Source organism: Molossus molossus, unplaced genomic scaffold, assembly GCF_014108415.1.
Source record: "Molossus molossus isolate mMolMol1 unplaced genomic scaffold, mMolMol1.p scaffold_m16_p_21, whole genome shotgun sequence".
NCBI lineage: Eukaryota > Metazoa > Chordata > Mammalia > Chiroptera > Molossidae > Molossus > Molossus molossus.
Genome location: NW_023425357.1, coordinates 30,542,563 through 30,555,530, shown reverse-complemented (window position 1 = coordinate 30,555,530; position 12,968 = coordinate 30,542,563). Strand labels below are relative to the sequence as shown.

Sequence of the window (12,968 nt, the reverse complement as noted above, 5' to 3'; positions counted from 1 at the left end):
ACTGGGGATGGGGCCCACAATCTGGGCATGTGCCTTGACCAGGTATCGAACTGGCAGCCTCTTGGTGCATGGGTCAACGCTCCACCACTGAGCCACACCAACCAGGCTAAATCTGGTTTTAATTTGAATTAGCCCTTAGAATATTTTTTTCAAATATTTCCAGTCTAAAATGAACCTATAACTTCAGTGGGACATATGGTCCCTTCCTGGACTATACCAGTAATGCCCATTTCCAAGTACCTCATCTTTTCTTACTTTATCATGGATTTTCAGTACTTCTGCACACTTAGTGAAATAAATTTACAGAATGAAGTCAATAGACAGTAAAGACATCTTCACAGTATCTTGAAGTATCTGCATGAACTGGAAACTAAGAAAAGGTGATTTGATAGGCTCTGGACAGTGTTCACCTACTAGTGAGTCCTGGATTCTCCAAAAGGGGAGAACTAAATGGAGTCCAATAATGAACACGAAAGCTGAGGTTTTAGACTGTTCACCTGGAAGGAAGGTGGCCTGAGGAGAAGGCTGTGACACAACCAGGCAGCTCAGTGCATCACAGTATGTCATAATGCGGCAGTTTCCAGTCTGAGACACTGTGAATGTCTTCTGGAAACAGTACTTGCGCTGGGACTGGCTGGAGGGCAAACCGCTTAGTAAATCTGCTTGGGAGCCCCTGGGACACCGTAAGAGCTGATCCCGATGTTGCAGAATAAGTTTTTGCAAGTCCTAAAATGAAAAAGATTTTATAAATGTGAAGCCTTTTAGTTTTGTTTAAAAAAAAAAAAAAAAAAAAAAGGTTTTTAATTATTTTTACTGATCTGAGAGAGGAACATCAATTTGTTGTTCTACTTATTTATGTACTCGTTGGTTAATTCTTGTTTGTGCCCTAACTGGGGATTGAACCCACAACCTTGGCATGTCAGGACAATGCTCTAACTAAACTGAGCTAACCAACCTGGGCCATGTGCAGCTTTTTCTAGTTATTCCCCTCATGCAAAATTCTTTGCTCTACTACAAGGAGGTTTCTTATCCATTATATGAAAATGTTAACACAAATCCTAGAGAATTTCTGGTTTCTGTAGTATTCCAACAAGTAATGAAACAAGGAGAGCACAGAATCATAAACAGTAGGGATGAAAGTTGTTTTTGTTTAAAACCTTCATTTTGCCCTGGCCAGTTTGGCTCAGCGGTTAGAGTGTCGGCCTGCGGTCCGGAGAGACCCGGGTTCGGTTCCCGCTAAGGGCACGTACCTCGGTTGCAGTTTGTCCCCGGCCTTGGTTGGTCGTGCGGGTGGCAGCCACTCGATGTGTCCCTTCAAGTCGATGTTTCTCTCTCTCTCTCCCTTCCTCTCTCTCCCTCCCACTCTATCTGTACAAAAAAATGGAAAAAATATCCTCAGGTGAGGATTAAAAAAAAAAAACCTTCATTTTATTGGTAGATTCAGGAAGGTGAAATAACAAGTTTTGAATTATCTGGCTTGATTTTTTCAAAAACTCAGAATTGAGTCCTGGCTGGTTTGGCTCAGTGGTTAGAGCGTCAGCCTATGTGAACCAGAGAGTCCTGGGTTCAGTTCTGGCTAAGGGCACGTACCTCAGTTGCAGTTTGTCCCAAGCCCCAGTTGGGGTTGTGTGAGTGGCAACTAATCGATGTGTCTCTCTTACATCGATTTATCTCTCTCTCTTTCTCCCTCCCGCTCTATCTGAAGATAAATGCAAAAATGTCCTCGGGTGAGAATTTTTTTTAAAAAGTGAAAACTTCAGATTGCAGTAGAATTAATTGTAAAGCATGAAAGCTTTGGACAAATGCCCTAATCAGAAATAAAGAGTTGATCATGTTTACTTGTCAAAATTTTAATAAATTCTTCTTGTATCTGAGATGAACCTTAGTAATATTTAGATTCCTTTTCAATTCCTATTTCAAATGTTATTTGGATTAGAAAGGGCAAACTTACCTGGACACGATTATGAAGCTTAGTGCATTCCTCAGTGAGGACTTGAAGTCGGAGCCGGCACTGTGCCGTTTCTAACTCAGCCTCCTTCCTTAGCATCTGCTCCTGTAATAAGGAACTAGAGGGGGAAAAGCCAACAATAGGTAGAGATCAGGAAGGCTACAGAAGACTTCCTGTCAAGATGGCATAGTAAGTTCATGCTATGATAGACACACTTTGCTGTAAATATGTCATGACAGTGAATAAAATATAACAAAATAAAAATCTCTCAAGTCGAGAAACAATACAGAAATGTAGTACGCAGGCTGGCTGAACTCATAAGCCTACTATATAGGCTTTGGTGTTAAAGTAGGCAGTGATGACCAGGAGTTTGGCTCCTTAAGCAACAGGAACTAAAAAAACAAAATGAGGTATCAGAGCCAAGCTCACTGCTTGAGGTAGAGCCAAATTATAAGTATAATGACATGTTAAAAGACTGAAGTTATCTGTTGGATTAAAAGAAAATAAGCTACCAGTTGTTCATCAGATACTCAAATAATACTATAAACAAGAGGCTAAAATTAAAAAGATAGGATGTATATAACAGGAAAATGCTAACGAAAGGAATACCAACTAGAATTTAAAAGCATGAAGGGAACAAAAAAATGTATAATGAAGGGGCAGATTCACCAAAAATAAAAATAATAAATTTGCATGCAACCTAAAGACAATCTGAAAATATAAAATATAAAAAAATATATAGAGCGAGATTTCCACTTCAATGAGACAGGATAGAAAAAAAGATAAAAATTGGAAAGGAAGGAATAAAGCCGCCCTATTTATCTCATGCAAAATTCAGGAGAACCTACAAACTATTAGAGTTTAACAAGGTACTAGAATCAAGATCAAGAAGATTAGATCAATCACATTCCCCATACACCATATAACTGATTAGTAAATTAATTTTAAAAATTTCATTCACAACAGCAATTCTAACAATAGCAATCTAGGAATAAAGTTAAAGTATGCAAGAACATTATGAAGCAAAGTACACTTATAAATGACACAAAAAAACAGTGAGTAACTGAAAGGATATATATAACGTTCATGGCCAGAAAGACTCAAAATCATAAACATGGCATTCCTCAAGTTACTCTTTAAAATTTAATGCAATTTAAATCAAGATCTCAAAGGGCTTTTCATGGAACTTAGTAAACTAATTTTAAAATTAATATTCAAGAGCAAAGTGCCGAGAACAGAAGAGTTAATTTTAAGGAACAAGGTAGGAGGACATATTTTAAAGCTACAATAAAGTGTAACTTGGGAGTACTGAAGCAAGAATTAACATCCAGTTGATGGAACAAAAGAGTAATTCATTCATACATAGAAATTTAATTTAGAATAGAAGTAAAGATAAAAATTTATACAGAAAGATCATACTATTTAATAATTATGCTGTCACAAGTGGTTATCCAAAAACTAGATTTTAGATAGACTAAAAAAAGCCTATATAAAAAGACTTTTAAAGATCTTTAGAAAAAGATATTGCATCTTTATGACCTTGAAGCAGTGGAGACCAAAAAAAAAAAAGCACAAAACAAGAGACTGATAAATAATTGCATTAAAAGAAAAAACTAAACAAGCTAGAGACAAGTCTCACACTGGGGGAAGAGTTATTTGCAATGTACACCTAACAAAAAATTAGTATAAACATAAAAAACTATAAATCATTAAGAAACTGTATGTTTTGCTCAACAGAAATGAGCAAATAAGACGATCACAATTCAGAGAATATGTTCAACCTCATTAGTTTTGAGAAAATGCAAATTAAGTAAACGAAACAGTCAAAATTAAGTCTGACAATATGAAGTAGGCAAGGGTATGAAAAAATGAAAACTATCTTACATTGTTGCTGATAGAAGTATAGACTGGTAAGCTTCTTAGAAGAACAATAATAATATCTAGTAAAGTTAAGATTACACGTAACCTATGATAAAACAATTCCATTTTTAGATCTAAAAATCTTGCCCATCTTTCTACAGCATAGCTTTTAATAACAAAAACTGGAAACCACTTTAACTGTCCACTAGCACAAAATACACATAAGTAAATTCTATTTTATTTTATTTTTTTATCCTCACCGGAGGACATTTTCCCATTTTTTGTTCAGATAGAGTGGGAGGGAAAGAGGGAGAGAGAGAGAGAGAGAGAGAGAGAGAGAGAGGGAGAGAGAGAGAGAGAAACATCGACGTGAAAGGGACACATCGAGTGGCTGCCACCAGCACAACCCAACCAGGGCCGGGGACAAACTGCAACCGAGACATGTGCCCTTGGCGGGAACTGAACCTGGGTCTCTCTGGACCGCAGGCCAACGCTCTAACAGCTGAGCCAAACCAGCCAGGGCTCATTGATTTTTTTTTAAATAATTCGTTTTTGTTTAATATTTCCTTAATTTTTTTATTGTGGTTACATAACATGAAAGTCAACATTTTACCCTTTTTAAAAATTTTTTTATTTATTGCCCTGGCCGGTTTGGCTCAGCGGTTGGGGCGTCGGCCTGCAGTACAGAGAGACCCAGGTTCAGTTCCCGCTAAGGGCACATACCTCGGTTGCGGTTTGTCCCCGGCCCTGGTTGGTTGTGCGGGTGGCAGCCACTCGATGTGTCCCTTCACATCGATGTTTCTCTCTTCCTCTCTCTCCCTCCCGCTCTATCTGAACAAAAAATGGAAAAATGTCCTCGGGTGAGGATAAAAAAAAAAAAAAAATTTTATTTTCTATTTATTAATTTGATTTTGTTAGAGGTTTTTCATTTTCCCCCATTGACACCCTCCTCCCCCCATCCCACCCCGCCCCATCACCACTGATTTTTGACAGAGAGGAAAGGAGAGGGAGAAAGATGGAAAAGTTGATCAGCTGCCTACTGCACGCCCCCTACTGGGGATCGAGGATGAAACCCCGGTATGTGCCCTGACTGGGAACTGAACCAGTGACATCTTAGTGCATAGGATGAAGCTCAATCCACTGAGCCACAATGGCCAGGCACAAATGCCATTTTAAAATGCTACAAGTAAGTATTTGTTAGAGCAAACGAGAAAAAAGGTAATTAAAAGTATCCATAATCCCACTTCTCAGTAACTATTTGAAGTATTTTCTTTCGCTAGTTCACAAAAATATAATCACAATAATGTGCTTTCACATGACAACACAATATGTGCACTTCAACAGCAGTTTTTTGTTTGTTTTAAAAGAAAGTACTTTATTTTTTATCCTCACCCGAGGACATTTCTCCATTTTTTGTTCAGATACAGTAGGAGGGAGAGAGAGGGAGAGAGAAACATCAACGTGAAAAGGGATACATCAAGTGGCTGCCACCCACACAACCCAACCAGGGCTGGGGACAAAATGCAACCAAGGTACGTGCCCTTAGCAGGAACCGAACCCGGGTCTCTCTGGACCGCAGGTCAACGTTCTAACCACTGAGCCAAACCGGCCAGGGCCAACAGCGGTTTTAATGAATGTGTAGTATTCTGTAACACAGATATGCTAGAGTGTATTCAACCAATTAATTCTCTTGGCTTGGATTACTAACAATGCTAAATGAAGAAACTCATTAAGTAAATCTTTCCATACATCCTTAATTGTTTCAGAATAACTGCCTGAAGAATATTTATTGATTTTAGAGAGTGTGAAGGACAGATGATAGGGCAATAAAAAAAAAACACACACACACAGCTGAAGTACCGTGAGAACTTGCAGTTACAATTCTCCGCTTACTGACCCCTAGAAACCAGGGACCTTGAAAGAAGAAGAAACCTTCAATCTTGTCAATGTCCTGCAAGAGTAACTGCCCCATTGTGAGACTAAGGTCATTTACTCCCTAAGCAAGAATGCTAAACGCAGATATCCGCTTCTGTACACGTTTGCTTGCCAGGAGCCGTTAGGCTATCTATATAATCAGCCCTCTCCCTGAGCTAGGGGCTGCTCTTTCCTCTGCGTAGGATGAGACAGTAGCTGTGCTGCTAATAAAGCTCTCTTAATTTGAACCCAGTTCGGAGTCTGAGTCTGGTGTGTCTTGTTGGGTCTACAACAAGAAACATCGATGAGAGAGAACATCGACTGGCTGCCTCTTGCATGCCCCCCACTGGGGATTGGGCCCAAAATTGGACATGTGCCCTGACTGGGATCAAACCAGCAACCTCTTGGTGCATGGGTCGATGCTCAACCAGTGAGCTACAATGGCTGGGCTTTATTCTTTAATCTTTAAAAAATTTTTTAATCCTCACCCGAGGACATTTTTGCATTTATCTTCAGATAGAGCGGGAAGAGGGGTAGGAAGAGAGAGAGAAATATAGATGTGAAAGAGACACAGCAACTGGTTGCCACCCACATGACCCCAACCGAGGCCAGGGACAAACTGCAACTGAGGTATGTGCCCTTAGTGGGAAACAAACCTGGGGACTCTCTGGTCCACGGGCCAGCACTCTAACCGCTGAGCCAAACCACCCAGGGCTATTCTTTAATATTCTTAAAGCATATTTTAAGTAGTGTTATTAGTAACTGTTTTTGGGATTCCAAAATCCTGATAATTTCTTACATCACATAACATATGCAAAGCTTCACTTGTGAGTCTTCTGTATACAGTACTGTTGTAGGAGGGTTTAGGAACACCATAAGCAAAAATGGCAACATTTAAGTTGTAATGTGCAAGATCTTCTCAAAAAAAATATTATTAAGCCTATTCTAGCCAAGAGAATATTTCAGATGGTCATGAATTGGCTACAATAAGTGTAAGATAGGAATCTTGCATTCAATGTTCATAGTATTTAGGAGCAGACAAGCAGTAAATGTAATCCCCAGGTTAGAATCTGGACAGGCTACAAAAATACCCAGCATATTTTTCTGCTTGAATCTTTTGCCCAAGCCAGGTATAAGGTATTACAGTAGTGTTATAGGTTTCTCTATGGCATTTCATTTCAGGAGGGCTAAGACACCATGATTGGTCAAAGGCTTAAGACTTAAAGCTAACTCCAACTTTATGAGAATGTGCAAGTGCTCCTGCAGAAGAAACAGCTGCTTCCATTCCTTCTGAACCTACATGCTCCAATCACCACACAATATTCAGGCTCTGAAAGCAGAGGTTTACAAGAGGTGCCAAGAACACAGAAGGAACAGGTGGCAGAGTCTTCCTCCTGCTGCCCTCCTTTTGTGTCTCTCTGCAACACTGGTTAGTACTCTGTATATTACAAGAATAGAAACTATTTAAACTGGCAAACTAAAATTGAAAACCAATGTACTGACTTGTGTAACTGAGAAATCCATTGGAGTCTAAATCCAGGCACAGCTAAAATCACAATTATTTGTCACCTTAGATCCTCATTTTAAATACTGTATGGAGAGCAAACAATACAGACCTCTTTCAGAAGACTATAAGACATCTATTATAAATCACAATTTGAGGCAGACTACCAGCAAGCCCTAGAGATCCCATCACAGCCCAAGTAAAGCCTCAGAACCACACTAAGAGTGACTCATATATCCTTTATCAGATGTGCCTACAAGGAACCAAAAGGGAACATTCCAGCTAGGCAGGCTCTTTCTACCTACCTTTTCATGCGTTCATGTTCACTCGTGTCCAAAGCTTTCAGGGTTCGGGCATAAAGGACAACAATGTCACTGTGCTTGGCTTTCTTGTTGCACTGAAGAGTCCAACAGGACACAATTAGTAGGGTTCTAGAAATCCACCTTACTTAACATGACTGTGCACATGCAGTCCCTATCTACAGTCCTTACCTGGGGACATTTTCGTGTCTGTCCTTTGAGCCACTTAGAAATGCACTTAAACCCAAAGAGGTGCCCACAGCGTAAAGCAGAAAGCCGGTGATCCCCAGCATTGGTCCATTGTTCTAAACATATTGTGCAAGTGTCCCCTTCTTCTTCCTCATCTGTAGAAGATGAAGGTAGAAGAGAGGTGGACTTCTGAGAAGACTGCTAGATGAAAACCAGAACACATTAAAATTAGAGAAAAATGCAAAATCAGTCTTGAAGAGGACATGCAACTATCAAATTAACAAAACACACAAAAATTATACAAACCCAATTTAAAACATTGCAGAAAAACTACAATACCTATGAACCACTTGCCATTCTTTCTAGAATGCAATGTCACGTAATATAAGCTAAAAAAATATTAGTTCCCTTTGATCTTATTAAACTCTTGGGTTTTTTTCATTCAAATGAAGAAAAACAGCTATATTTACAAAGACACACACACACTCTAGCAGTTACCCAGATAACCAACAAGAAACAGGTTATTCATCCAAAATTAGGTTCATAATCAACTTAAGTAGCTATAAAGTACTTGGTTTATGTGAATCAAAGAAAAATATCAGAAAAACAAAGAATATAAACAGCTTACGAAAAATTACAAATGCCAAATAGTTGTTCACTTATAATTAAAGAAATGCAAATTGAAGACACCATTTTTTTTCATCTATTAGATGGAATAAATTAATGTCTGATGACACCAAACACTGTTATGGGTGAGGAAGAAACAGGCATTCTTACATATTGTTGCTGCAAGAAAGTGGCACAAATTTTCCAGAGGGCAATTTGACACTATCTATTAAAACTAAATAACACATCTTTCCTTTGACATGGTACTCTCTCTGCTAGGAACATATACCATAAATACCATAAATACAGGCATAAAAGTTCCCAACACATTTCTACAAGGATGCTCAGTGCAGCATGATTTGTATTAGAAAAAAAAAAGAATCCTGGCTAGTGTGGTTCAGTTGGTTGGAGCGTCATCCCATATACTGCAAGGTTGAAGGTTCAATTCTCCATCAGGGCACATACCTGGGTTTCGGGTTCGATCCCAGGTCGGGGCAGCTATGGAAGGCAACCAATTGCTGTTCTCTCTCACGTCAATGTTTCTTTCTCATCGATGTCCCCCCACCGCCCCCGCAAACCAATAAAGAAAAAAAAAAATTTCGCATTACCTGCTTGGGGAGGGTCTCTCCTCCACCAATACATGTAACTTCTTGCTCTGCTGAAATACCTCCTGGTTGTTCTGCCAAGTCGTTTCCAGAAATGACAAGATAGGTAATAACAAAAGAATACATATCTCATAAGGTATCAGAGGCTAGGAGAAGAGCCATTTCTAATTGGTAGTGTTACTATAAAAGGGATGACAATTTTCCCAAGCAGCATCAGTGATTTTCCCCCCACTCATTTTAGATATTTCTAACACATGCAAAAGTAGACAGAAGAGTGTAAGTACCCAAAGGTACCCATCACCCCTTTTCAAAAATAATATTTTGCCAGTCTTATTCCATCGAAGCCCCATTCCCATTATTTTTAGAATACTTATTTTTACACAAACACTATTATTATACCTCATGAAATTAACAATAATCCTTTAATACCATCTAATACCCAGGCACCCAGTTCATATTCAAAATTCCCCAATTGTGTTCAAGTTACTACAGTGGATTTATTCCAATCAGGATCTAAACAAGGTGTCCACAATTAGCTTATGTCTCTTAAGACTTTTTCCTTCTATAATAATTTTCCTTTACTCATTTTTATCCCCTCCTTGTCACTGATTTGTTGGGGGAAATTTGTCTTATAAAGTCCTATATCCTGGCCCTGGCTGATTTGGCTCAGTGGTTAGAGCGTTGGCCTGTGGTCTAGAGAGACCCGGGTTTGGTTCCCACTAAGGGCACGTACCTCAGTTGCGGTTTGTTGCCGGCCCTAGTGGGTGGTGTGGGTGGCAACCACTTGATGTGTCCCTTTCACATCGATGTTTCTCTCTCTCTCTCCCCCTCCCACTCTATCTGAACAAAATATCAAATAATGTCCTCAGGTGAGGATAAAAAATACAAAAAACGTCCTATATCCTGAATTTGGCTGTTTGCTTTCTTGTGGTATCATTTACATTTCCTATAAACTGACAGATCTAGAGACTTCAATAGATTCAATTCTGTTTTTTGGGAAGAGGGACAGCAAGGTACTTCTTAGGTTGAGCACTTCTGATTGTAGCACATTGGGTTTAGGTGGTGTCAGTCAGACCCCTAAACTATCAGGGTCTTCATCAATCTTTCACAACTTCCATTAATGATCAAGGAGATGACTTTTAATTTTTAGTCCATTCTCTTTTTGAGGCTCAAATTTTTATGTAATTTTCTTGTATTGCTTCTAGACTTTGAAATACGCCTCACTACTGGGTTTTATCACTCATGTACTTTTCTAATATCAAAATAGTTTCATTTTTTACACTAGGTCTCTGATCTACTTATTTTATCCTGGATTATAGTATAAGGAATTAATCCACTTTTCCAGTTTTAACAATATGAATTTAAAAGTATCTTTTCCACAATGATTTGAGATTTTCCCTTTACAAAACTAGATTTTAATATACATTTAAGTATTTTTCTAGATGTTCCAAATGTCCAATATTTTAGATTTGAATGAATGCATCTTTGAGATTTTTACCTTGTTCCTCTTACTTTCTTCCTATAAACTGTGCAAATTAAGTATATTTAGAGTCTTAAATATTCGGGTTTTTGTTTTTGTTTTGCAAAAATACTTACTAAGTAGGGTAGATATTTCTGACTACCGCACATCAAGAGACACATAAGTTCTGGCGGTGTCAGCCTGATCCCTCTATTAAAAAGAATTCCAGTAACACCTTTCAACCTACTGATTTCAGGACCCACTGATGTTCTTTGTCTAGATACATTATTTCATTAGGAGTCACAAAATGATTTTTCCCCTATCATTTCTGCCCCATTATTAGAGAATTCTTCTATTTAAAATAAAAAAAAATCTTTCTTGAGGGTGGGTGGAAGGGACAGAGAGGCAGTAAAAATGCTCTGTAATATTATAATGATGGTTGTCCAAACCCATAGAATGTATAACACCAATAGTGAACCCTAAGGTAAACTATGAACTTTGGGTAATTATGGTATAAAACAGACACCCCATTCTGGTGAGTGATGCTGATAATGGAGAGGCAGGCAATGCATGTGCAGAGACAGAAGGTATATGAGAATCTCTGTGTCTTCCTCTCAATTTTGTTGTGAACCTTAAACTAGTTAAAAAAAACAACAACAAAAAAACCCAACACACACAAAAAACCCCAAAACCTCCTTCATCAACTATTTGGTTTTCCTGAATACAATTCACACAAGAAAGGCAAGATAAGTGTTTAATCCTTTATTTATCAACTTTCAGAGTAATGAGTTAGGGCTCTAATAACTTATAATGATTGATAAATGAGGTGTTTCTTTTTAAATTGATTTCTTTTTTTTGTTGTTGTTAGGGAGAAGCATTAATTTGTTTGTTCCACTTATATATGCATTCACTGGTTGATGCTTATATGTACACTGACTAGGGATCGAACCCACAACCTCAGCTTGGGATGATGTTCTAACCAACTCAACTACCTTGCCAGGGCAGTAAGTGAGTTTTAAAAAAATACATAATAATGAATTTATAGATTTTCATAGATTTGATATATCTCAACCTATTTCAATCCATAACCCAAGAACATATTCATAATTCTTTTTGATGCTCAAATTGTCCTACCTTAGGTCACTAACAGCCCTTTCTAGGTTGTTCTTGTGTCTACTGATGTAACTTTGAGGTTTAGATGGTTTTCTTGTTTTCTAACCTAATAAAATGCTCATCTTTGAGATTTCTTATCCCAGACCTGGAAAGCTATTTCTCAAAAAAAAAAACAAAAAAAAAAACCCTGGTTCCATTCAGTGGGAAAAGCCCACAATCTGGGGTGGGTTTTTAATGTAAGCAGGACATATGTTTTAAGGGGTCTCTGCCCACCTACTGCTAAATAAAGTTCCACTTGCACAATACATAACATTATACTAGGACTTCAAAAGTAGAATAGATAGGGTTCTATCTAGAACCCTATATAGAGCCTTTCTTTTAAAAAATAAATCTACTTCCTTCTCTTATGCCTAAGAAAAATTAAAGGTAATATATAAATTTCATTACAAAATAAATGATTCACTGGGTTGCAAATCATATTAAATTGCAAGTCAGATCAAATCCTCTCTATATAATTATGGCCAATGTAAGCAGTACGATAAAGCAAGAATCCACAACATTTGGGGGGAAAGGGAAAGTATCAAAACACATACCTAGAAATTCTAGCCTTTTGGAGTCTAAGCTTTCTGTATGTTATCCTTGTGAATCCAAACCTGGATAAATACTCACCTTCTAAAATAGCAGCTCCAGGTTCCTCTGCGTGGACAACAACCTCTTCATACTCTATGGAACTGTCATTGTCAGAATCGGAACTACTTGATACCTGCAAGTCTTCAGAGACAGGATCACTAGCCCCTGAATCATGAGAGGTAGTTGGCAAATGAGGCTGGCTCCTGCTCACTTGAAAGTAAGCATCCAACGGTGCTCTGGACCTATTTAAGCAGAAAGAAAACAGAATTATAGTACAAAGGACCACAATCACAAAAACAACCCAATGTAATTTGGAGGTAAATCCTAGTCGTTTCAACCCACCTCCAGGCCATCAAATGCTGTCTTTGAACACTGAAGCAGGAATAGCAGATTTAGGCAGATGTTGGCTGGTCTGTATACTATCTTTTCCACTGAATTACATTAGCCCATAATAGAGCTTGACCCTACTGCTAAAAGCTAATTCCACTTTACTGGCCCCTTTGGCCATGTGTCAGTATTTTAATTTGTCTCTTAATATTAGGGGGTTGGAAAGAGAGAGTGGACATGAAGAAAAAAGGGCCCTGTTGGTCAAATATGGTCTCACGGGCCCTGGCCAGTTTGGCTCAGCGGTTAGAGCATCGGCCTGCAGTCCAGAGAGACCCGTGTTCAGTTCCCACTAAGGGCACGTACCTCAGTTGCAATTTGTCCCGAGCCCTGGTTGGGTCATGCGGGTGGCTACCACTCGATGTGTCCCTTTCACATCAATGTTTCTCTCTCTCTCTCTCTCTCCCTCTCACTCTATCTGAACAAAATATGAAAAAGTGTCCTCAGGTGAGGATAA

The 12,968-nt window shown here is 38.6% G+C and overlaps 1 protein-coding gene across 5 annotated transcripts in view; it reads right to left on the bottom strand.

Moving 5' to 3' along the window:
• The window catches only part of RFWD3 (ring finger and WD repeat domain 3), a 35,979-nt gene that overhangs the window by 12,656 nt on the left and 10,355 nt on the right, over positions 1-12,968 (bottom strand). For 2 of the 5 annotated variants that reach the window (XM_036274879.1, XM_036274882.1), the window contains exons 2-7: positions 12,167-12,369; positions 8,929-8,999; positions 7,718-7,915; positions 7,532-7,623; positions 1,952-2,066; positions 498-726 (exon numbers count right to left, since the gene is read on the bottom strand). In XM_036274879.1, coding sequence (XP_036130772.1) covers positions 498-726; positions 1,952-2,066; positions 7,532-7,623; positions 7,718-7,915; positions 8,929-8,999; positions 12,167-12,369 — 908 coding nt within the window. Of the gene's footprint in view, positions 1-497; positions 727-1,951; positions 2,067-7,531; positions 7,624-7,717; positions 7,916-8,928; positions 9,000-12,166; positions 12,370-12,968 lie in introns of those variants that run through there. The other 3 variants (XM_036274880.1, XM_036274883.1, XM_036274881.1) reach the window with 3 other exon arrangements.